Here is a 26,584-nt window from a genome sequence, read left to right on the forward strand (position 1 = left end):
ATTCTCATAAAAGATGGACTCCTCTGGCCTCAGCCTGTCCTGCTGTAGCCTAGAAGACCAGCCATATGAATAGCCTGTAGCCCATGTACCCCAGCTATAGGAACATACCTGTTTACATAAGCACCGCTACCTGTGTTTACAGTTTTATACACATTTCTGTTTAACTCCTCAGTGGTTTATTTTTGTTCACTTGAACTGTGAGCGTGAAGGGGTACATTAGTGGATGAAAGCAGGCGTGGAAGGCTCTTAGTTCAGGTTGATAAGAGTTAGAGTTACATTGGGTGAGGGGTGGGGGGTGAGGGGTGGGGGTCTTTTTAGAGGTCTACGTTTAGCAGACATTCCCGTTTTCTTTATGTAGTGGATCTTGTTTTTGTCCAGCTAGCTACTGTTATTATCTTGGATGTGTAACCCCCCCCCCCCCCCCCCCATTTAGAAAAGGCAAAGGGCAGGGGTTGCCTAGGGGGGGCACTGGGGGGGAAAGGGGAGAACCAGAACTCTACAGCCCATCCAGGGCTGACCGACAGATCCATATCAGGTACCCAAAACAGGAAATATACATCTCAGAGTCGGAGACCTGGATTAAACAGAGCATGTTGGGAACGGCGTGCTGTTAGAGAAAAAGAAGGAGAGAGAGAGAAAGGCTGTCAGCAAATCCCCTAAAGTATCCATATATTGCTCTCAACTCCTAACGTGTTGTCTTTGGACGCTGTGTGTGCGAGTGTGTGTGTGTGTGTGTGTGGACACATCTTGTAAGGAGAGATTTACGTGTGTTAGGCAGACGGTGCCCAAAGCACACAGTTTATTTTCTTCACTTTAACTAGAAGCTTTGAAGCAAGAGGCAGTAGAATGTTCCAAAGAAACAACCAATATCAGAGATGTATTTTTATTACAGAATGATTTATGCTTCATAACCACATTAGAGACATAACTCTGTCAAAGTGTTCAGCTCTGTCAATCTATTGAAAAGAGACAGTACAGAGACTATACTGTTACTTTAAGCATTGATGTACTATACTGTGCTGATTTAATTAATTAATTAACACACACATTTTTCCCCCATTGTGATCACAGTAGTGTTCTAAGTATCTTAAATATTCATCTGAACTCAGCATAGGAATGTATTTACTTCATGTAACAACTATCCAGAGAATCAACTGTAAAATGCAAAACCAAACCCGTGTCCAATTTCCGGCAAGAGAACAGAAGTGTATCAGACCCTGTGCTGAAGCCTATACAGGCAACAACTTTTTCAGACTTGAACTTGCTATAATGACTACCGACAGAGGCAGAGTAACTTCTGAAACTCCTCAGTATAACACAATCTGTTTTCCAAGGAGCTCTGTTTTACACTGAAGAAATGTATTGAGCTGACTGCCCAGGACAGACTCTGTATGAACCTATTTTAAAACATATTAGATATGAAATATAACCTATTTACTGTAAAATAAGACACCATTTTAGGAGGATCTATACAGTTTGACAGAACATGACCATAAAAATAAAATGAACGTCTTTCCCGCTCTGTAATGATATCTGTCTCTGTGTGTTATAGAAGAGGAGCGCCCTGACAGGAAAGCAGAATTGGGCCGAACTAGTCAATAGCTTGGCCTTCCTGTAAGACCTGCCTGGTATAGTTCTCAGGTATCGGGTCTTAGCCAATGCAGTATTGATACAAATGCAATATTGATACAATGTCATGAAATAGATGACACTAGATAGAGTTGGTCCTTTCTTTCCCAACATGACTATATATTGGGGAAATTAAAGATAGATATATTATGGGCTTTTCTAATGTGTGTGTCAAGCTGTTTTCAAAATAATAAAGGTCAATGGAGGTGGTGTCTTGTGCAAGACAGTAACCAGAACTATTTATCTCTTGCATTGTCTTGATTACTCTTTTTAAAGACAAAGGGAACGAATACGAAGGCACTCATCCACGTTGTGCAGTTAGAGTAACGTTATGAATATCTTAAAAAGTACAGAGAATATTCCACTCATCAGGATATTTTATTATTTGATTTTAAGTTTAAAAACACCAGAGGAGGACCATGGAGTTAGTTCAACATATAAGGGAGGAGGTAGAGGTCAGACAGCACTGGCTAACCGCTGAGTCTCAGATCCTCTATTCTCTCCCTGCTTTTTCATGGGGCCACAGTACCACAGCAGAGTAAGGGCCTCAGGTAGCCTAGTGGTTAGAGCGTTGGGTCAGTAACCGAAAGGTTGCTGGATTGAATCTCCGAGCTGACAAGGTAAAAATCTGTTGCTCTGCCCCTGAGCATGGCACCGAAAATGTGGATGTTGATTATTGCAGCCCCCTGCACCTCTCTGATTCAGAGGGGTTGGGATAAATGTGGAAGACACATTTCAGTTGAAGGCATTCAGTTGTACAACTGACTAGGTATTCCCATTTAGTGAGAAAGAGCAGAAATCCCTTTCTCAGGAAGATTTGTGTCTGTCCCTTTGGAGTGATGCTGCCTGTGGACAACCAGGCGGGTAGCCTTTTTTTCTGATCACATTTTTCTCTGCCCGCAGCCTAACCTCCAGAGCGCCTTCTCCAGAGCAGAGCACCTCAGGGACCATGAGAGAGGTCTATGGCAGAGACGCACCTTGCTCCCCCTCTCACGCACACCTCAAAAGCCTTATGCACGCTTCGGTCGGCTGGCGACTAGCCAAACTCGAGAAAAAGGTGGCAATAGTACCGTTTGTCCATCTTGAGATGATGTAGCCAGTATACACTTCCTCAAAATAGTCAGAATAAGTCTAAAATAATTGAAGAAATCTGTCAAATGTTTATGCTTTTGCTGAGGATATTTTAGTTACGCAATTTTACATTAACTAAGATGTTTGGTGCAGTATTTTTCAAGTGAAAAAATTTGCATGGAAATGAGTCGTCTACCATTGAATAACAACAAACACTTCATTAAAGAATCCCCACAGCTGAACAATGACCGACGAATGGGCGTAGACTTCGGCTACTGAAATTCGGGTTGCACCGAGAGAAAAATGTGTGTGCACAAACAGTGGAAAAAACTTTGCCGAAGACCAAAATGAACAAAAACCTCACAAAATGTTGTCATAATATATTCACAAACTGTCCCAAACTGTTTCAGATTGGATGCCTTAACCTCCCCATCACCCCTCGGAACCCATCTCACCCTGACCTTTACTCACTCACCATCTTTACGGACACCAGGGGCGTGATTAACACACTGCTCCATCCTTATCACTAGCTCACCACTCTCTTAACGAAACTAATGACACTTCATCCATCTAGTGTAGTCACTAGACCCAGAATTTAGGCTAGTGGTTACACTCTGCAGTCCACATTTGCACAGCCAGTGTATGTGGAGTGGGGGGGGGGGGACACAACAGGGCACAATGGTGACTGTTGAACTCAACTCCAATCTGAGGGTTACATAAAGACAGTGTATAGTGTAAAAGTATAACAGAAAAATCTACCTCTGGTTTTCAGGGCTAACCTCTTTTTTTTAACATAACATTGAAGACAATGCACCCTGCTTACTAGAGGACAATTAAAATAAAATGGCAAAACAGAAAGACTGTGTTCAAATACTTCTACTAACCGCACTAACCATACTATTTGTGATGTAAATTGAGTATGTAGTATGCTTATTGGTCAAATTATGTCAAAAGGTTCCCGGATGTCGTACTACATTTGCCAAAATACGAAGTATACAAGCAGTGGACATTATTTCTGTGCTTTGGGGCCCTTAATGCATTTCTTCCAAAAATGGGCATGGCTTCACATTTTCAGATTTGAAGAAAATGTCAGAAAATAATCAGCCAAGTCTGACGAGAGCGGATACAAATTCATTGCCTTAACTAATTATGACAAATGTTAAGAAAATATTGAGCAATATAAATGTTATGCCTTTTTAAATAACTTATGTTACACTTCTGTTCAGTGACATTTTGTTAGCTAAGCTAGCCTTACCATCCGCATAGCATATCATTACAGCAGTTGTTTGTATGTACTGGTATGTTAGCTAGCTACCTAACGTTAGTTGGCTAATAATACATAAAACTTGCCAGCAGGGATGTCACTAGGCTTATTATAGGGGGGAGTATGCCCAGACCCCCCTAAAAGAAACTTAGCCCCCCTATCCATGAATCTCTAGTTCCGTCCCTGCTTGCCAGTATATTAACTAAATGGTATCTAACTAACTACCCAACGTTTATTGACTTATTCACAGCATCCTTAGCTTAGCTAAAAGGTATAGTCGTTGTGTGTTCTTAACGGACATTGCTAATGAAGAAGTAAAATGTCTAGCTGGTAATTTGTTAGCTATGCTAACAAGCTAGCAAGAAGTTGCATAGCAACAGCATCAACTTTCCAGTAGACAGGCAAAGCGCTAGTACACTCAACTTAAGGGATACTGTTTGTTTACAGTATACTAAAATGAACTAATAGTATATACACTCCTTAAATATGTAGTATACAGTATGATAGTATGGGTATTTGAACACAGCTTGTGTCTATCTATGCCTACACATCCCTCTTCCCTTGCTGAAAGAGAATCTGCTAAAGCCAGGCCAGGTTTAGCTTTGAATGTTTTACTGTCCTGTATGAAGTACCTATTCTGTGCACATGTTCCTACAACTGGTGAACCACAACCTGAGAGACAGACCAATAACTCCTACAGACTAGGGGTCGTGTTGCAGTCTTGCACGCACGCAGACACACACACTCACACACACACAGTAAGAGCCTGCCCTGCCAGACAGATGCGGGCTGTCACAGAGAACGTGGGTGCCCATTTAAAATCATTAACAAGGCCCGGCTAAAGAAACAGCCTGATGCATATCAAGGAACAGGCGGATTCATGCCAAGCCAACATCATCCCCCTCCCCTCCTAGTCAGGGCCCCTTGCACTAAGAGCTATAGGGGCTACACATACTTTCATTCTGGTTTAAGAGTCATGGACTCCAATTTAAAAGGGACATTTCACTGCTGCTCTTTCAAGGTATATGTCCATTCATATGTTATATGCGTGTCAGAAAAATCTAGAATTTCCTCACTACATCCAAATACAAGCATTTCTGCATCTCACCGGTATAAAACGCGCCATGTGAATTTCCTGGTTAAAAGCAAACCACAATATCCATCATTCATAGCGATTTCAGGACGCAGTACTGCCCTTGTCGAGGTGGATCCAGCTGAGAATGGGTGTCAACAGGTGCTAAAATTACTCACTGGACCAGCTACTTGTTCATAGAACATCAGCTTGCGAACAACTATTTATTTATATTTTTGTGTCGACAACAACTGTAAAGTTTAGTCATGGTGTGTTGTTCATTACATGGATGTGCAAACTACAAGCAAGCACAGACTGCTGGGGTAACATTTCATTGGTTACCTTGCTAAGAAGTCGAGCAGAGGTAATGTAGCTAGCGAACTACATTTGTGTATCTAAACCAAGCTAGTTAGTTGTCTTAATATGCTGGCTAGACATTCCAAAGCAAATCAATGTAATTTTCCAGTTGCTATCTTGCAATGTGATTTGTAACTTTGCAAGCGAACGTTAGCTAAAGTTAGCTACAGCCTACCGGACTGCATCTAACCCATAGCCAGCCAGCTAACTACCGCAGAGGCTAACGTGACTGGCCTGTGTGTCCATTTACAGAGTCCGACACCATCAACATCTGTAGCGTCATCAAAACCAGGAACTAGTATACAGTGCATTTGGAAAGTATTCAGACCCCTTCCATTTTTCCACATTTTGTTACGTTACGGACTTATTTTAAAATGGATTAAATATTAAATTAAAAATCCTCATCAATCTACACACAATAACCCATGAGTTCGAAGGAATTGTCCGTAGAGCTCCGAGCCAGGATTGTGTCAAGGCGCAGATTTTGGGGAAGGGTACCAAAATATTTCTGCAGCATTGACGGTCCCCAAGAACAGAGTCGACTCCATCATTCTTAAATGGAAGAAGTTTGGAACCACCAAGGATCTTCCTAGAGCTGGCCGCCTGGCCAAACTGAGTAACCATGGGAGAAGAGCCTTGGTCAGGGAGGTGACCAAGAACCCGATGGTCACTCTGACAGAGCTGTAGAGTTTCTCTGTGGAGATGGGAGAACCTTCCAGAAGGACAACCATCTCTGCAGGACTCCACCAATCAGGCCTTTATGGTAGTGGCCAGACAGAAGCCACTGCTCAGTAAAAGGCACGACAGCCCGCTTGGAGTTTGCCACAAAGGTACCTAAAGGACTCTCAGACCATGAGAAACAAGATTCTCTGGTCTGATGAAACGAATATTGAACGCTTTGGCCTGAATACCAAGCGTCACGTCTGGAAGAAACCTGGCACCATCCCTACGGTGAAGCATGGTGATGGCAGCATCATGTTGTGGCGGTAGCATCATGTTGAGGGAAAGATTAACAGAGTAAAGAACAGAGATATTCTTGATGAAAACCTTCTCCAGAGCGCTCAGGACCTCAGACTGGGGCAAAGGCTCACCTTCCAACAGGACAACGACCCTAAGAATACAGCCAAGCCAATGCAGGAGTGGCTTCAGGACAAGTCTCTGAAAGTCCTTGAGTGGCCCAGCCAGAGCCCAGACTTGAACCCGATCGAACATCTCTGGAGAGACCTGAAAATAGCGGTGCAGCATCACTCTCCATCCAACCTCACAGAGCTTGAGAGGATCTGCAGAGAAGAATGGGAGAAACTCCCCAAATACAGGTATGCCAAGCTTGTAGTGACATATCCAAGAAGAAATTAGTCTGTAATCACTGTCAAAGGTACGTCAACAAAGTACAGGGTAAAGGGTAAAGGGTCCGAATACTTATACAAATGTTATATTTCAGTTTCTTTTTTTACTAATTTGCAAACATTTCAAAAAACCTGTTTTTGCTTCGTCATTATGTGGTATTTTGTAGATTGATGAGAGAAAAAAACGATTTAATCAATTTTAGAATAAGGGTGTGAAGCATTTTTTTAAAAATAAGTCAAGGGGTCTGATTACTTTCCAAATGCACTGTAAGTCACCTTTGCTACTGTAAATCTTTCCATGACTCCACAATGAGCAAATAAATATGCTGGAGCTAGGCATAAACATGGCCTGTGTCTTGTCCTAGTTGGCGTGTTTATAAGTAGAGTTACAACTTAGTTCTCTCTGTATTATGGAGGCTTAGTTGATTGTTTATGCAAAACTTGAAGTCTAAATTGGAGTAAAGCAGAGTTATTAGTAAGAAGGGGATGGTGTGGATGAATGATTGAGGTCTGTTGGCGGTGGGTATTGTGTGTGAAGGTTAGTCAGTATGATATATTGACACGAGGGGGATGGGTGGATATCGTACCTTGTTTGAGTGTGTATTAGGGAAAGGGAAAGGGGGGATACTTAGTCAGTTGTATAACTGAAATGTGTCTTGCGCATTTAACCCCAACACCTCTGAACAAGAGAGGTGCGGGGGGCTGCCTCAATTGACATCCAAGTCTTCAGCGTGCGGGCAACAGTGGGTTAACTGCCTTGCTCAGTGGCAGAATGGAAATATTTTTACCTTGTCAGTTTGGGGATTTGATCCAGCAACCTTTCGGTTACTGGCCCAACGCTCTAACCACTAGGCTAGCATTTTACAAAAAAATAAATGTTGGTTAATCACAGACTACAGACTAATCCTGCTGCTGCTGACCGTGACACCAGTTTTAGTAGTAGAGATCCTATAGACCCATTTCAGCTGTGAACAACCTCAAGATCATCTGACACGGAAGAGGAAATGATTGCACGGGGCTGGCAAGAGCAAAAGTGTATAATCTAGGAGTCCAAGGTCATGAAGTTCTGTCAGACAAGCTGCCATTGCCTAACATAAGACACGAACTTTCAGGACTCTGCCTGGAATATTCAGCCAACACAACATCCATATTAGGCTGATGTTGTCATATAATATAGAATGCCTAGTATGCTCACAATTGCATTGTGGTATAGATATTGCCAGCTCTTTTACATATGTATATAATGGAGTTTGATAAAATGTTTATAGAATATTTTTGGATATGTGTACTGACAAGTGACTAAGTGATTCCAGCTGCATCAGAAACCAATAAAGTGCTGACTTCTACTTCTGGATCTATTCTTTGTGATATTCATCATTTTTGGGGGGAAGTAACTAGCTACAATCTTACTGCTAAAACAAATGATGCAGGGAGTTGGTGTATCATTTCAACTTCATTTTGTTGGCAAGTAAACATATTTGAATAAATCAGTAGATTTGTCTGTCAATGTAGCAAATAAGTAGACATGGATTGTATTCAAGACAAATTTAATTTGCTCTGGGGAGCGAGGTGAGTTTACACAGCAGTACACAGAAACATTATGGCAATGTATGACATATACTGTATGCAGTAAAGACAAATATACTACTAACGCCTATAATAAATACTACAGGTCTACAAAGGGAATATTTGTATATGGTGTGTTTGGTGGGTGCAGTGAGCTGTTCGGAGTCACTTTGATACAATGGGAGATTGTTGTTATGGACCTTTCACATCTCCCCGAGTCATCCACTTATTTGTATCCGACATACTGTCCATCGTGTGAAGGATAAATTGTTTGAATGGCCCAAACAACACACGCAGGCAAGGGGATTCGGTGTTCTGTGCCTAGCTTCTCCCCACATAGAACAAACTACACAGATAATCCCTAGGCCACTAAGTGGTACTGTCTGTAAAATAATTACAAAAATGTTATTATGGGCAATTGTTGTGTACTGTCTGTATTCGTATTAGAGCACAATAAAGAATATTACACATATCATAGACACACGTTACCTAGCTAGCTACAACACACAGGTATAGTTATTCAAAGACTAATACGAGTCATAAAGCCAAAGTAATTTCATTACTCTTCGTTATCATCAAAACATTTCTCCAGTTTTAATCCTAATAAGATACATTGAGGCAAGCTAGCTAATGTTAGCTAACTACCTATAACATTAGGCTACAGTACATTTTTGGGTAAAGCAAACAAAGCTACCGCAACATGGCTAGCTTGGCTTGTAGTGTTACTAGTAAGCCCTGTTATGGTTGAATCGATCACAAAATTCTACTTTACTGAACAGCACTGCCTTGTGTGAAAAGAGAGCTTTTATTGCTAGCTAGATACCAACAGCCAAACAAATGACTTATTTGTCATTTGCCTTCCTGGTCTAGATATCCTGCAATGATGTGGCAGCTAGGAACATTGTTCCTATCTATTGAACAAGGACAATCATATCTACTCACTGCTAGCGTGATCGTCATGCAATCGTCAAAACACAAAGGTCACAATAATTGCAACAAAACATGACTAAATCCATGACATCATTGGTTGAACTCTCCCGGGCAAAAATTCTAAAATACCGCTATGGTGCATAATTATGTCTGAAACACCTCATCACTCATAATTATGTAGGAAACTGGAAAAACACCCCAAATAATATTCAGCTGTGAAGTTTCCCTTGAACTAGGCAAGGTATGTCTCCATGAAACTGAAATGGAGTCTTCTTTGTAAGACACTGATGTTCAACCTGCCAAAGTGTCCAGGGCAGGCCAGCGAAGGGAAACGATGTACCGTAGTTGGAACTATGTTCATTTGTAATGACTTGGATGTTTTACATTTGAAGCTAGAGAGTTTTTCTTAGACCTTTCACCGAGTGGTCTGATGATCCTTCAGTTAGTTACCCTTTGACTTAACAGTAGTTTCAATAGAGTTGAGTGAATGAGGCCATTGATATTGGCTACTTTGAGAAATGTACTAAGAATAATACACTATCATATTGATTTATTCACATTATGCCCTATATCAGGGCTCTTCAACCCTGTTCCTGGTGAGTAAGTTCACTCCAACCCTAATCTAGCACACCTGATTCTAATATTTAGCTAGTTGATAAACTGAATCAGGTTAGTTACAACTGGGGTTGGAGCGAAGACATACAGGAAGGTAGCTCTCCAGGAACAGATTTGGCCCTATATTCATATTCATACTAATTGCAGGACCAGTGAAAAGACTGATCAAAAGGACAAAAACAAATTATAAACATAGGAGTATAACTATGTAACAAAGTCAGTATGGGTGTAAATGTTCTACTTTCGCTGTTGCCAATGTGTGAATAAAGAATGCATGATGATTATAGTTTGGCGATGGCAGGCCACCAAGCCATTCATTAAACAGTAAAAATGTACGACTGATAAGTTCTATTAACATTTCAGTGGTGGGCCCTCGCTAGATGTCTTTGTCCATCTCAGAAGGAAGGACTTCAGAGTCCAGTTGAACCGCTCCGCCATGCAGTCGTTTATAATTCATAATGTTAAACCTCTGGAGGCGAGAACAAGGTACTCAGTCCTCGTTATGGGGAGATTTCATCACATATACTCACTGATGAAAACATGAGGTCTCATATTTAATAGATGAGGGGTCTCTCTCCCTGTCTCTCTTTCTGTCTGTCTCTCTCTCCCTTAATCTGTATCTCCCTCTTCCTCCCTCCCTCTCTAACACTTTCTGTTTCTCTCACTCTTTCTCGCACACTCTTTTTTCTTCTCAGACCGGATGGAAACTCACTACAGTTATCATCACATAAGAGTTGCCTGCCAGCTACCTTCCATAAAGATAAACTATACCAGCTTTATATTACTTACAATATCATTTGCAACTATCACAATTATTTGGTCTATGTAGGTTTGAATAATTGCAATAGGGTACCCTGTATAGGATACAGTACAATAAATATAATTAATATGTTTGGAAACAATCTTCTACGATTTCTTTGAAGAGGTGCCATTGAGGGCAGAGAGAAGCGTCCTATTTTTCTTAAATCTATTTCTCTAAACAATTAATGCTCATATGGCTTTGCTTATGGCAGGTCACCAAGCTTATCATTAAATATAACTTACCAATGCCACAATATCAGATACAACTCATTAGCATATCAAAAGGTACTTCCCGGTCCTCGCTGGTGTCAGAGGACTCTGATGCACTGTGCCATCCACTGTTACCACAGACTGCTTTAGTAATTTATAACGTTTATACTCACGAGGTAAGAACAAGGTCTTTCGCCCTCATTAGTGGGTTTTTTCATCACCCAGTTTCTGACATCCTTGAAACATGCAGTCCCTCTCCATATCTATTTTTTGATGTGCCACTGAGTGGGTCAATAAGACACTATGTAAAACAGACACCAACATGGACCACCGGAAGAAAAACAATACCTAAAAGGCAAGATTTCACCTTCTGCACAATCAATTTCAGTCAAGAAGTATTTTATATTGAAAATATTGGAAGAATACTTCTGGAGATACCATATGACAGGGGAACACCTATAATGTATTTGATTTGGGTATCAAAGACGCCAACTTCTGACTGGGAGCACTGCTATAGTGTACAGACAGAGACTTGAGGTATAGTTGAAGGTGTTAGCTCTTAGTCACAGTGCTGTAAAGTAAGTAAAAATACTTTGAAGTACTACTTAAGTTGTTTTGGGGGGTTTCTATACTTTAATATAGATCATTGACAAGTTTACTTTTAGTCCACTACATTCCTAAAGAAAATATGTTATATTTATGATACCACACATTTTCCCTGACACCCAAAAAGTACTTGTTTTCGAATGCTCAGGCAGGGCAGCAATATGGACCAATTCACACATCTATCAATATAACGCATTGTCATCCCCATTGCATCTGATCTGGCAGAATCACTAAAAACAAATAATGCATTCGTAAATAATGTCTGAGTGTTCCCCCATCTGTTTTTCCCCAAATATAACTAAAGTATGAACATGTAGTACTTTTTCCACCGCTGCATTTAAGTCATTTTAAAACCAGAAACTTTTAGACTTTTACTGTGTGACTTTCACTTGATTCATTTTCTTTTAAGGCATCTACTTTTACTCAAGTATGACAATCAATTGAGTACTTTTTCCACCACTGCTTAGTCATTCATACCTCTGGTCACAGTAGTGGGAGATGGTTTCTTTGGCAGGTCTGAGAAGCTGCTTCCATCTAGACCCGATCCCTTATGCTCCTTTTTCTCAGTGGCTGTCGGAGCAGAGGTCTCCATGGTGGACAGCAGGGAGTCAGAGAGTCGACCTAGAGAGTCGACCTAGAGAAACAGAGAGGGAGAAGGAGAGATTAAAGCAAAACATGTGGAATGTGAATAAAAAGGTTGTTGACACAATTCCTTTTTAAACGAGGATATTTTGAAATAAGGAGGTTGTTTTGGTCACAACACATGGACACACACATACACACACACGCAGAGAAAAAACACATTCACTGCTTGAATTATCCTATGTGAGTTCCCCCAGCTGTGCCCGAGTTGCCAACAGAGGGAGCTCTACAGATTTTACACTCTGTATTACAGTCCAACAATGTGTATAAAATATGAAATGAATAAGAAAGAACATGCTTGCGTTTAATAAATATATAACTATTCATTTCTATGACATGAAGCAGACTTCTCTGAGGTAAAGCATAGCGTTGCTGGTTACCGGGCACTGTCTGGGAACAATGACACAAAAGGAGAAATTAGTCTAGCTAACATATTACATCATCTAGCGTGTCTGGTCCTAGTCTTCTCTCTTGCACAGTTAAACTAAATGTAGTTATTTAACTTTTTGGCAGAGAATAAAAACAAAACGTTTTGATTGTATGTCATAAGAAGTATCGCTCAGGATATACGTAGTTGTCAAATAATACATTAAACGCACTGTAACTAGTAACTACCATGTTTATACATAGTTTTAAGAGGTCACTCAATATGAAAACGTACACTTAAATACAGCGCCTTCAGAAAGTATTCACACCCCTTTACTTTTTCCAAATGTTCTTGTGTTACAAAGTGGGATTCAAATCGATATAATTGTCATTTTTTTGTCAGCGATTTACACAAAATACTCTGTAAAATGTCTCAGTGGAAGAAAAATCATGAAAAAGTAAACACTAATATAACTTTGATATGTATTCAACCCCCTGAGTCATTACATATTAGAATCCCCTTTGGCAGCACTTCCAGCTGTGAGTCTTTCTGGGTAAGTCTTTAAGAGCTTTGCACACTTGGATTATGCAACATTATTCTTTTCAAAATTCTTCAAGCTCTGTCAAATGAGTTGCTGATCTTTGCTAGATAACAATTTTCAGGTCTTGCCATAGATTTTAAAGCCGATTTATGTCAAAACCGTAACTTGGCCACTCATGAGCATTCACTGACTTATTGGTAAGCAACTCCAGGGTAGATTTGGCCTGTTTTAGGTTATTGTCCTGCTGAAAGGTGAATTCTTGTCCCAGTGTCTGGAGGAAAGCAGACTGAAACAGGTTTTCCTCTAGGATTTTGCCTGTGATTAGCGCCATGCGGTTTATTTTTTATCCTGAAAAACTCCCAAATTCTTAACAATTACAAGCATACCCATAACATGATGCAGCCACCACTATGCTTGAAAATATGGAGAGTGGTACTCAGTAATGTGTTGCATTGGATTTGCCTCAAACATATCACTTTGTATTCAGGACAAAAAGTGAATTGCTTTGCCAAATGTTTTGTAGTACTACTTTAGTGCCTTGTTGCAAACAGGATGCATGTTTTGGAATATGTTTTATTCTGTACAGGTTGCCTTCTTTTCAGTCTATCAATTAGTTTAGTATTGTGGAGTAACTACAATGTTGATGCATCCTGAGTTCTCTCCTATCACAGCCATTAAATATCACCATTGGCCTCGTGGTGAAGTCCTTGAGCGGTTCCCTTCCTCTCCGGCAACTGAATTAGGAAGGACTCCTGTATCTTTCTAGTGACTGGGTGTATTGATACACCCCCCAAAGTGTAATTAATAACTTCTCCATCGTCAAAGGGATATTCCGCGCCTGATTTTTTTTAACCCATCTACCCAATTGGTGCCCTTCTTTACAAGGCATTGGAAAACCTTCCTTTGTGGTTGAATCTATGTTTGAAATTCACTGCTCGACTGAGGGACCTTAGAGATAATTGTATGTGTGGGGTACAGAGATGAGGTAGTCATTCAAAAATCACGTTAAACACTACTATGGCACACAGAGTGAGTCAATGCAACTTACTATTAGACTTGTATTTATTTATATATATATATTTTTTTAAATTAAAACTTTTTACCCCTTTTTTTCCCCAATCGGTAGCTACAGTCTTGTCTCCTCGCTGCAACTCCCGTATGGACTCAGGAGAGGCGAAGGTCGAGAGCCATGTGTCCTCCGAAACACGACCCCGCCAAGCCGCACTGCTTCTTGACACACTGCTCGCTTAACCTGGAAGCCAGCCGCACCAATGTGTCGGAGGAAACACTGTACAGCTGGCGACCAAAGTCAGCGTTCATGAGCCAGGTAGCCACAAGGAGTCGCTAGAGCGCGATGGGACAAGGACATTCCCGCCGGCCAAACCCTACCCCTAACCCGGACGACGCTGGGCCAATTGTGCGCCACCTCATGGGTCTCCCGGATCTGTAATGATGCCTCTAGCACTGCGATGCAGTGCCTTAGACCGGTGTGCCACTCGGAAGGCCCCATTATGTGACTTGTTAAGTAAATCCTCCTGAATTTATTTAGGCCTGCCATAACAAAAGGGTTGAATACTTATTGACTCAAGACAAAAACATAATTCCACTTTGACATTAAATAAGCATCTCCAATCCAAAATTAAATCTAAAATTGGCTTCCTATTTCACAACAAAGCATCCTTCACACATGCTGCCAAACATATTCTCGTAAATTTGACTCTCCTACCAATCCTTGACTTCGGCGATGTAATTTACAAAATAGTCTCCAATATTCTACTCAGCAAATTAGATGCAGTCTATCACAGTGCCATCCGTTTTGTCACCAAAGCCCCATATACTACCCACCACTGCGACCTGTATGCTCTTGTTGGCTGGTCCTCGCTACATATTAGTCGCCAAACCCACTGGCTCCAGGTCATCTATAAGTCTTTGCTAGGTAAAGCTCCGCCTTATCTCAGCTCACTGGTCACCATAGCAACACCCACCTGTAGCACGCGCTCCAGCAGGTACAGTATATTTAACTGGTCATCCCCAAAGCCAACACTTCTTTTGGCCCCCTTTCCTTCCAGTTCTCTGCTGCCAATGACTGGAAATAACTGCACAAATCACTGAAGTTGAAGACTTATATCTCCCTCACTAACTTTAAGCATCAGCTGTCAGAGCAGCTTACCTATCGTGGCAGCTGTACACAGCCCATCTGTAAATAGCCCATCCAACCAACTATCTACCTCATATTTGTTTTTGTTTTTCTGCTCTTTTGCACACCAGTATTTCTACTTGCACAACCTCATCTGCACATCTATCACTCCAGTGTTAATTGCTAAATTGTAATTACTTTGCCACTATGGCCTATTTATTGCCTTACCTCCTTACTACATTTGCACACACTGAATACAGATTTTCTACTGTGTTATTGACTGTACGTTTGTTAATCCCATGTGTAACTCTGTGTTGTAGTTTTTGTCGCACTGCTTTGCTTTATCTTGGCCAGGTCGCAGTTGTGAATTAGAACTTGTTCTCAACTGGCCCACCTGGTTAAATAAAGGTGAAATAAACAAAAAAATTAAATACATTTTTATTGGTCACATACAAATGGTTAGCAGATGTAATTGCGAGTGTAGCAAAAATGCTTGTGCTTCTAGTTCCGACAGTGCAGCAACATTAACAATTCCACAACAAATACCTAATACACACAAATCTAGGTAAAGGAATAGAATAAGAATATATAAATTAGAGGTTGACCGATTAATCGGAATGGCCGATTAATTAGGGCCGATTGCAAGTTTTCATAGCAATCGGAAATCGGTAATTTTGGATGCCGATTTTGCCGTTTTTTTTTTACACCTTTATTTAATCTTTAGTTAACTAGGCAAGTCAGTTAAGAACACATGCTTATTTTCAATGACGGCCTAGGAACGGTGGGTTAACTGCCTCGTTCAGGGGCAGAAAGACAGATTTTCACCTTGTTAGCTCGGGGGATCCAATCTTGCAACCTTACAGTTAACTAGTCCAACGCAATAACGACCTACCTCTCTCTCGTTGCACTCCACAAGAGACTGACTGCCTGTTACACGAAGGCAGTAAGCCAAGGTAAGTTGCTAGCTAGCATTAAACTTATCTTATAAAAAACAATCAATCATAATCACTAGTTAACTACACATTGTTGATGATATTACTAGATATTATCTAGCGTGTCCTGCGTTGCATATAATCTGACTGAGCGGTGATAGGCAGAAGCAGGCGGGTAAACATTCATTCAAACATCACTTTCGTGCATTTTGCCAGCAGCTCTTCATTGTGCGTCAAGCATTGCGCTGTTTATGACTTCAAGCATATCAACTCCCGAGATGAGGCTGGTGTAACCGATGTGAAATGGCTGGCTAGTTAGCGCACGCTAATAGCGTTTCAAACATCACTCGCTCTGAGCCTTGGAGTAGTTGTTTCCCTTGATCTGCATGGGTAACACTGCTGCTTCGAGGTTGGCTGTTTTCGTTGTGTTCCTGGTTCGAGCCCAGGGAGGAGCGAGGAGAGGGACGGAAGCTATACTGTTACACTGGCAATACTAAAGTGCCTATAAGAACATCCAATAGTCAAAGGTTAATGAAATACAAATGGTATAGAGGGAAAGAGTCCTATAACTCCTATAATAACTACAACCTAAAACTTTTTACCTGGGAATATTGAAGACTCATATGTTCTCCTGTTTTGAGCAAGGAACTTAAACGTTAGCTTTCTTACATAGCACATTCTTCTCCAACACTTTGTTTTTGCATTATTTAAACCAAATTGAACATGTTTCATTATTTAATTGGGGCTAAATGTATTTAATTGATGTATTATATTAAGTTAAAATAAGTGTTCAATCAGTATTGTTGTAATTGTCATTATTACAAACAAATAAATGAATAAATAAATAAATAAATAAATAAATAAATAAATAGGCAGATGAATCGGTATCGGCGTTTTTTGGTCCTGCAATAATCTGTATCGGCGTTGAAAAATCATAAAATCGGTCAACCTCTAATATAAATACAGTGCCTTGCGAAAGTATTCGGCCCCCTTGAACTTTGCGACCTTTTGCCACATTTCAGGCTTCAAACATAAAGATATAAAACTGTATTTTTTTGTGAAGAATCAACAACAAGTGGGACACAATCATGAAGTGGAACGACATTTATTGGATATTTCAAACTTTTTTAACAAATCAAAAACTGAATAATTGGGCGTGCAAAATTATTCAGCCCCTTTACTTTCAGTGCAGCAAACTCTCTCCAGAAGTTCAGTGAGGATCTCTGAATGATCCAATGTTGACCTAAATGACTAATGATGATAAATACAATCCACCTGTGTGTAATCAAGTCTCCGTATAAATGCACCTGCACTGTGATAGTCTCAGAGGTCCGTTAAAAGCGCAGAGAGCATCATGAAGAACAAGGAACACACCAGGCAGGTCCGAGATACTGTTGTGAAGAAGTTTAAAGCCGGATTTGGATACAAAAAGATTTCCCAAGCTTTAAACATCCCAAGGAGCACTGTGCAAGCGATAATATTGAAATGGAAGGAGTATCAGACCACTGCAAATCTACCAAGACCTGGCCGTCCCTCTAAACTTTCAGCTCATACAAGGAGAAGACTGATCAGAGATGCAGCCAAGAGGCCCATGATCACTCTGGATGAACTGCAGAGATCTACAGCTGAGGTGGGAGACTCTGTCCATAGGACAACAATCAGTCGTATATTGCACAAATCTGGCCTTTATGGAAGAGTGGCAAGAAGAAAGCCATTTCTTAAAGATATCCATAAAAAGTGTCGTTTAAAGTTTGCCACAAGCCACCTGGGAGACACACCAAACATGTGGAAGAAGGTGCTCTGGTCAGATGAAACCAAAATTGAACTTTTTGGCAACAATGCAAAACGTTATGTTTGGCGTAAAAGCAACACAGCTCATCACCCTGAACACACCATCCCCACTGTCAAACATGGTGGTGACAGCATCATGGTTTGGGCCTGCTTTTCTTCAGCAGGGACAGGGAAGATGGTTAAAATTGATGGGAAGATGGATGGAGCCAAATACAGGACCATTCTGGAAGAAAACCTGATGGAGTCTGCAAAAGACCTGAGACTGGGACGGAGATTTGTCTTCCAACAAGACAATGATCCAAAACATAAAGCAAAATCTACAATGGAATGGTTCAAAAATAAACATATCCAGGTGTTAGAATGGCCAAGTCAAAGTCCAGACCTGAATCCAATTGAGAATCTGTGGTAAGAACTGATAACTGCTGTTCACAAATGCTCTCCATCCAACCTCACTGAGCTCGAGCTGTTTTGCAAGGAGGAATGGGAAAAAATGTCAGTCTCTCGATGTGCAAAACTGATAGAGACATACCCCAAGCGACTTACAGCTGTAATCGCAGCAAAAGGTGGCGCTACAAAGTATTAACTTAAGGGGGCTGAATAATTTTGCACGCCTAATTTTTCCGTTTTTGAGTTGTTAAAAAAGTTTGAAATATCCAATAAATGTCGTTCCACTTCATTATTGTGTCCCACTTGTTGTTGATTCTTCACAAAAAAAATACAGTTTTATATCTTTATGTTTGAAGCCTGAAATGTGGCAAAAGGTCGCAAAGTTCAAGGAGGCCGAATACTTTCGCAAGGCACTGTAGATACTTTTGTACCTGTTTCCTCCATCATCTTCACAAGGTTCTTTGCTGTTGTTCTGGGATTGATTTGCACTTTTCGCAGCAAAGTACGTTCATCTCTAGGAGACAGAACGCGTCTCCTTCCTGATGTTTATACTTGGTGTTTATACTTGCGTACTATTGTTTATACTTGCGTACTATTATTTGTACATATGAACGTGGTACCTTCAGGCGTTTCGAAATTGCTCCCAAGGATGAAGCAGACTTGTGGAGGTCTACAATTTTTTTTCTGAGATCTTGGCTGGTATATTTTGATTTTCCCATGATGTCAAGCAAAGAGGCACTGAGATTGAAGGTAGGCCTTGAAATACATCCACAGGTACACCTCCAATTGACTCAAATGATGTCAATTAGCCTATCAGAAGCTTCTAAAGCCATGACATTATTTTCTGGAATTTTCCAAGCTGTTTAAAGGCACAGTCAACTTAGTGTATGTTAACTTCTGACCCACTGGAATTGTGATACAGTGAATTATAAGTGAAATAATCTGCCTGTAAACAATTGTTGGAACAATTAGTTGTTTCATGCACAAAGTAGATGTCCTAACCGACTTGCCAAAACTATAGTTTGTTAACAAGACATTTGTGGAGTGGTTGAAAAACTAATTTTAATGACTCCAACCTAAGTGTATGTAAACTTCAGACTTCAACTGTACATATGAGATGAGTAATGCAAGATATGTAAACATGATTAAAGTGGCATTATTAAAGTGGCCAATGAGTTTAAGTCTGTATGTAGGCAACACCCTCTCTGTGCTACTGATGGCTTGGGTATTATGTGTCGGGCAGTGATATATATTTAATCTACTTTAAATTCAGGCTGTAACACAACAAAAAGTGGAATAAGTCAAGAGGTGTGAGTACAGTAGTTTCTGAAAGCACTGTAGATACAGGTTTTTCAGTGTAATACGTTCCTAATGTCCTCCATAGTAAAAATGTGACAAGAACAGACACTCAGCAGTCTGTCCTGAGCCACTATGACACCACTATGTCAACACATTTACATGTTTGTTTGAACGGCAGAAGACTTGGCAGCAAGCCATTTGTTTGAGTTTGTGGAACCTACACGATTATCCTCGGGTAAGTGCAAACAAGTAGCGGTCTAAAGCCTAAGAGGGGAGGTCATTCCACACCCTCACTAGGCACTAGCTTGTGGTCATGGTTATCCACACTGGTTTTACTCTTTAGTGAGAGAACATGAGGGTTTCCGTATTGACAGTGTCTAAACAAACCTAATTGATTTAATTCATGAGCTTATTAAATCATGATTACCCAACAACATATAACTTGTGCTACCTAATCCACGGGTGGGATATTGACAATTCTGTAGTACTTTAGGATTACTCTTCAATGTAGTAAAATACATTTAAAACAGCTCTGCTGTGGTGTCAAAGTGAAGTGACACAGTTTCCACACACTTGTTAACAGACGTGGGCACTTGGCAGTCAGAACTTTAAATGAATGCAACATAAACTCTTTTACACTGTTTATTTTAAAATGTCATATACTAAACATGTTTAAATGACTTGATAGGTTCAGAGCTTAAGAAAACCAACAGCACTTGAGTTATGGCATACACAGTATTTGGATATTTTAAGAGACCAATAGGAACTTCTCAACTGATGATGTCTTTCGAAGAATTATTCTATATGCTTTGGTAATACATTGATTAAATATGTATTTTCTGTTCCTCAACCGTTATACACAAGTCACTGTGAGCAGTACTTACAGAACTCTATCAAGTAATTGAATGTGTGCTCATGTATGAAGTATTCTTTTTGGTATCATGTGGTCCTCCAACATGTTATGTTCTATTGGAGGAAGGCTGGACCACTGGCTATTGGTATGACCCTTCAAAGGTGCCAGTCGCCCATCCCGCTGCCCGTCCCTGTGCCAAGGTAAGCCGATTAAGAGGTGGGTAGCTAACAGGTTTAGAAAGCATCTGTTAATTTATTGTCACGCCAAAAGCAAATAAAAGCTGTCTTCCTTCCAGCCATCTTGTCACTAAGGCTGACAACTCAACCATAAGACATTTCCTTTTCCGATCACAATCCAAAGTAGTAAGAAGTGTTACATTTAGGAATTTGGAACAAAGATGTTTGTTTTACAATCAAAACGATGAAAGGCTCTTGGATGAGCCCCAGAGCACATACTAAACCCTCAACGTCAGTGTCTAACTGTGTTCCATGGAATGACCCCTAAAGAGGAGAGTTTCTTCTTGATAGCATCACAGGAAGGCCAGAAAATCATCAACGAGCTCACCCCGCTACCATCTAGAAGGAAGAGACCCTGCACCTTTACCATGCACCTTAGTGACTGCTACATTGTTAGTTCTGATATTTCTTAATTAATACATGTTTAGTCTAGAGATGTGTGTTATGTTTGGTATTACTGCCCTGCTGGAGATAGAAACATTTCGCTGCACCTGCGATAACATCTGTAAAATATGTGTACGCGGCCAATAACATTTGATTTGATTCATGTTGTATAGGAACATCTGGCTGACAACCCGTTAATCGCAGTTGTTTTCTGCTTTTAAATCAAGTCGAGTATTGGTTTATCAATTACCCTTCCCTATCACAAGTACAAATTAAGCTCCGAGTTGTGAATTTAACAGACAAAAGCTTGTTCTGTTAAGTCCATTATAAAACATGTAGGGCTTGGATCTTAGGGTACTGTAGGCTTGGGTTATAGAGCTAGAAAGTGTGTTGCTGGGATAGAAGCGAAGTGGCCCCAACTTCACCCCCATCCCATCCCCCCACAGCTCCACCATGCAGGTCTCGCTAGCTGCCCTATCCTTCCCTCCATCAGTCCCTAAAGATGGGGCCTATCTGCCCCTGTCAGGGTGTCAGGCTCTGACAGGACAGTACAGGTGTCAGGAACTGAACAGACAGATGGAGGATGAGGAGAACAAACAACAAGAGGCCATTTCTTCTTCTTCTTTTCCCCTTCTTCTGGTTGGCTGGTCAGCCTAGTGCAGCGTGCCAACAGAATCACGGCACCCCGGCCCCCTCCACCACACGGTACTAGAGGCAGAAGACTCTACGGTGCTGGGTGGTGTGGATAATCCCCTTTACCAGACCCCCAGCCCCCCTTCTTGAATTTGTCCCTCTGCTGCCCCATTCCCAATACCACACCTCTCAGTGAGCGAGTCTGCGCCTGGCCAAGGCTGGGTCCTGGGATAGTAAAAAGCAGCTTCTTCCATCCATACTCTACTGTGCACTAACTACAATGAGAGAAGGCTTTTCGTGTTGTTATTCCCTGCCTCTGCTCAAGGTCCTCTAGTCCTGTTTTTATCATACTGCATTACACAAGTTTATTTTTCAAAAGCCATAAACAGCTTGTATACATGTTACTTCATGCACATTGTCATTATAGCGTTTCTGAGTGAGACAATCAACAGGAAACAAAGGCATGTGTAACAGCCCATTTGAGGGAAAAGCATCAGGACCGCAAACAAGTGAGAGGAGACCCAGATATTGTACTTCTGCCCCATTATGAACGCTTCCTTGCCCTAAACAGTGGTTATGTGACACAATGTCCCAAATGGCACCCTATTCTCTATGTAGTGCACTACTTAAGGAATAGGACGTAATTTAGGACTAAGCCTGATACTGCCAGCCTTTACTTAGCTAGATGGATCACCAGGACGTGCCACTTAACCACAACAAAGCCTTAAAACAGCACAGAGATGTAGTGGACAACTACCCTCTCTCTGCTCTCTCACACACACACTCTCGCTCTCTCTCCCTTCCTTAAGTCTCTCGATCCCTTGATCTATACACTCTTATTCTCAATTATTCTCCCTCTCTTTCTCTCTCTCTCCCCATTGCTTTTGTTCAGAGACCTGGTGTGTGTTTTTCTTAGCGCCTCATTCAATTTCAAGTGTCTCCCTCTCTTCCACTTCCGTTTAACATCTCTTCTTTCACCAACACTGAAAGGAATGCAAACAGACATCAAAGACAGCTCTCTTATTTGAAGATTCTCAGACTCCTCACTCCTTTTCCTATATCATGATATTGATGCTGGTAAGATTCTCTCTCTCTCTCTCTCTCTCTCTCTCTCGGCAACCTGCCAATACAAAAACTCTCCCCTGTCCTGGCCTTAACAGAATACAGTGAATGAACATAGTCATTCAGCTAACCCAAAATCCAACCCATTTCCTCCTCAAAAAAATGGAAGGCCACCGGCTAATTCAGACAAAATACAGCTGTTTTATTTTCCATTGCATGGCCAGACCTAACTTAACTGCCTTGGCCAGACCGATGCTGACTTCCTTCTGACTTTGTGACATACAGCACCATCAAAACACCTATAATTTAATCCTCTTTTCACTTACCAACAGTTTTCCCTCCAAGGTCGCAACTGTGCATTTACTCTGGCTAACCTTAGCAATGATTTTACCACAACAACATAATGGTATCATCTCCCTTTAGACCCACACAATGTTGAACATGAAATTGGCCTATCCTACTTACTATTGTTGTACCTAGACGTTGCACTTGTGCCCAGTGTACTCCACATGCCCTCTGGACCCTGAGCACATGTGGCGTTACAGGACATTACTCACTAAAACCCACAGAGTACTTACAATACTACAGTACTTATCTATCAGCAGGACAAACAGCTCAGATTGTTCTCTCTCTCTCAGGGGTAACATCTGGGGTCAAGGCACTCACACAGTGTGTTATTCTCAGTACTAACCTCTTTAATCGTAATAACTCAATCCCACTGCATGTGGTGGTTTGGTCATCTGGAGGCCTCACACAGTGAGTTATTCTCAGTATAATCTACCTCTTTAATCGTAATAATTCAATCCCACTGCTACAGTGGTTTGGCTGATGATGAGCCCCTGTATCATTTATGTGGTTTTCATCTCATTCTTCACTCAAGATAGCATGTGTAATGCACATTTTCTCTCCCTCTCTCTCATATACTGTACAAAAATAAGTGTGTTGTCTTACTATAACATGCGATTGGATTTATTTGAATTCAAACAAAAAGCAACATACCATTCTGTTTAGTTTCAAAATCGGAGTTGATTTAGTCTATGTTCCAAGCCTTTCCAGGAGCCATGTTTCACATTAGACCTATTAGGTTGATGACACACGGAGATGTCTCTGTTAAACAAGACAAGCTGGGGTTAAGACAAAGGCACATTCTAGATGGGTGAATCACTGTCTTCAGAGAAACATACACTCCTGCAAACCTTTGAAGCCCTGGTTTAAAATGGGCACATGTTTAAATATGGCGAAAAAAGACCTGGGAGCCTTCATTAGTCATGTGCCTGACTCAGATCCAGGAAGGAATATCTGTTGTGTGATATGTCATATAGATAGGCATCCTCCTGGTCAATGAACCGAGAAAGGAAACTATTACCTTAACATTTTCACAAAGGAAGATTGAGTGAACCAACAGTAGATTAAGATATTTGAACAGTTTAAGAGAAACAGTGAAAGGTGGTATGGATTCAGTGTGGATTCCCAGGCTAGGAAAATACTACTATTCCTGCCGTAACATGTTCACATAGGAAGCCTGAAAGAACCGGCAGTTGACTATATACCCTATTCATGATAAGTGCACTACTTTTATCCAGAGCTAAGTCAAATGTAGTGCACTACATAAGAAATAGGATGCTATTTTGGATTTGACCTATTAGAAAACAAATGTTGTACACACATACAGTCAATGACTGGGGTCCACTAGATCCTGTGTCCTGTCCTTAGTAACTGGGAAGCAATCAGTCAGTCCCTCAGAGGCCATGTTTCTCCAGTCAGCCCCATAATGAAAAGATCTACACAGAAAGAAAAGTAATGTGGATGAGCTGTTCCCTGTTACCCACCCTCCTCACCACCACTCCCTGCTAGTAAATGTAATATCCTGTGGTTAATCTCTTTGTCTCCTGACCAATAGAAAACAGATGTGGAGACTCACACACAGCCTACACACAATCACCCAAGGAATTTCCTAACTGTTGGTTATTTAACTTCTGCTTGATGTTCGCTAACAGTGATCATTTCAATGTATCTCTATGTAATTACCGAGGGGTTTGTGTGTTGGGGAGGTTTTTGTTATGTAATGCTCTGGCCATGCAGAAACAAGCACATTAGGGCACTTTATCGTTGTGTCATGTATGGTCAATGAAGTGGTCATCTGCTTAGGACAGGAGATCCCCTTGTCTTCCCTTCCAGAGGACAAACCAAAGATGCTCATATAATTATATGGGTGAAACCCCCAGCTCAGATCAGCTGTCGTTTGTGCCACATTGCAGAGTTGTCTTCTTTCTCCCAGTAACATTTGGGGCCTGGTCATTTATCCTAAATGTGTTGTTAGCACTCACTCTCAACAGTTACAGCTGTCAATACCCTCACTAGGCCCCTTAGACCATGGTGAGTGGTGTGGGTGGTATGGTGTGTAGCATGTGTGCATCCCTTTGAATCAAAGTTGGCAAAAATCTAAAGTTGCCATTTGTCGTTCTAAGTTTGTCTATCTAATGGTGACGTCCACATTGTTATTACAAGAGATTATCATTCCAGTATAAGTGCTTTTGAAACTAGACTGTATCTCTGTAGTGAGTGTGTGTGGTGTGAGTCGTCAGTGTATCAGCTGTTTCTCAGATCGGATGCCTTGGTGACAAGAAGGGGACAGCCCTGGCTGTGTGTGTGGGGGTTCAGAGCTCTGTACCACCAGCTGCCCAAGTACACCAAGAAGTGAGAAGAGATGACTTTACTTTTTGCAGTTGTCAGAACCTCACGACGTTGAGGTATAAAGATCAGCCACCCACACGAGATGGCAGTAGTAGGCAGTTTAACACCGCAAGTGACTTTATTACATTTTACAATCTCTGCAGGAACTTCCACACTTCTCCATACTGACAAAGGAGAGCTATGTGTAGAAGAGGACAGACCAATCACCTCTTTTTGTCACACGCTTCGACAGCAACAGGTGTAGACACAGTGAAATGATTACTTACTGGTCCTTTTCCAGTCATTCAGAGTTAAACATGACATGTTTCTTTTATTTTTTTATTTTAATAGCAAAACAGTGAATAACAAATAGAAATAACAAGTAAATAATAACATGGCTATATACAGGGAGTACCAGTACCGAGTCGATGTGCAGGGGTACGAGGTAAATGAGGTAGCTTTGTACTGTACATATAGGTAGGGGTAAAGTGACGAAGCAACAGGATAGATAGACAGTAGCAGAATCATATGTGCAAAAAAGTTTGTGAGTTAGTGCAAAAATGGGTGAATGCAGTAGTCCGGGTAGCCATTTGATTTGCTATTTAGCAGTCTTGTTTAGAAGTCTTATGGCTTGGGGAAGTCTTGGTTCCAGACTTGGTACATTGGTACCACTTGCTGTGCGGTAGCAGAGAGATCAGTCTGTGGCTTGGGTGGCTGTAGTCTTTGACAATTTTTTGGGCCTTCCTCTGACACCGCCTGGTATAGAGTTCCTGGATGGCAGGGAGCTCGGAAGTACTGGGCCATACGCACTACCCTTTGTAGTGCCTTGTGGTCGGATGCCAAGCAGTTGCAATACCAAGCGCTGATGCAGCCAGTCAAGACGCTCTCAATGGTACAGCTGTAGAACTGTGAGGATTTGAGGGCCCATGCCAAATCTTTTCAGCCTCCTGAGGAGGAAGAGGCGCTGTCATGCTCTCTTCACAACTGTGTTGGTGTGTTTGGACCATGAGAGGTCCTTAGTGATGTTGACACGAGGAACTTGAAACTCTCGACCTGCTCCACTACAGCCCCATCGATGTGAATGGGGGTGTGCTCAGCCCTCCATTTCCTGTGATCCACGATCGGCTCCTTTGTATTACTGACGTTGAAGGACAGGTTGTTGTCCTGGTAGTGTCTCTGA

General features: G+C 41.3%; 1 protein-coding gene across 2 annotated transcripts in view; it reads right to left on the reverse strand.

Annotated features, from left to right (window-relative positions):
• Positions 1 to 26,584, reverse strand: part of LOC110520285 (transcription activator GLI2.L) — a 103,210-nt gene that overhangs the window by 68,770 nt on the left and 7,856 nt on the right. The window contains exons 1-2 of one of the 2 annotated variants that reach the window (XM_090230057.1): positions 24,402 to 24,512; positions 11,945 to 12,101 (exon numbers count right to left, since the gene is read on the reverse strand). In XM_090230057.1, coding sequence (XP_090086183.1) covers positions 11,945 to 12,059 — 115 coding nt within the window. In that variant the 5' untranslated portion in view covers positions 12,060 to 12,101; positions 24,402 to 24,512. Of the gene's footprint in view, positions 1 to 11,944; positions 12,102 to 24,401; positions 24,513 to 26,584 lie in introns of those variants that run through there. The other variant, XM_021597475.3, reaches the window with a different exon arrangement.

The sequence above is a fragment of the Oncorhynchus mykiss genome, chromosome 3 (assembly GCF_057628025.1).
Source record: "Oncorhynchus mykiss isolate SJ-2025 chromosome 3, ASM5762802v1, whole genome shotgun sequence".
Lineage (NCBI taxonomy): Eukaryota > Metazoa > Chordata > Actinopteri > Salmoniformes > Salmonidae > Oncorhynchus > Oncorhynchus mykiss.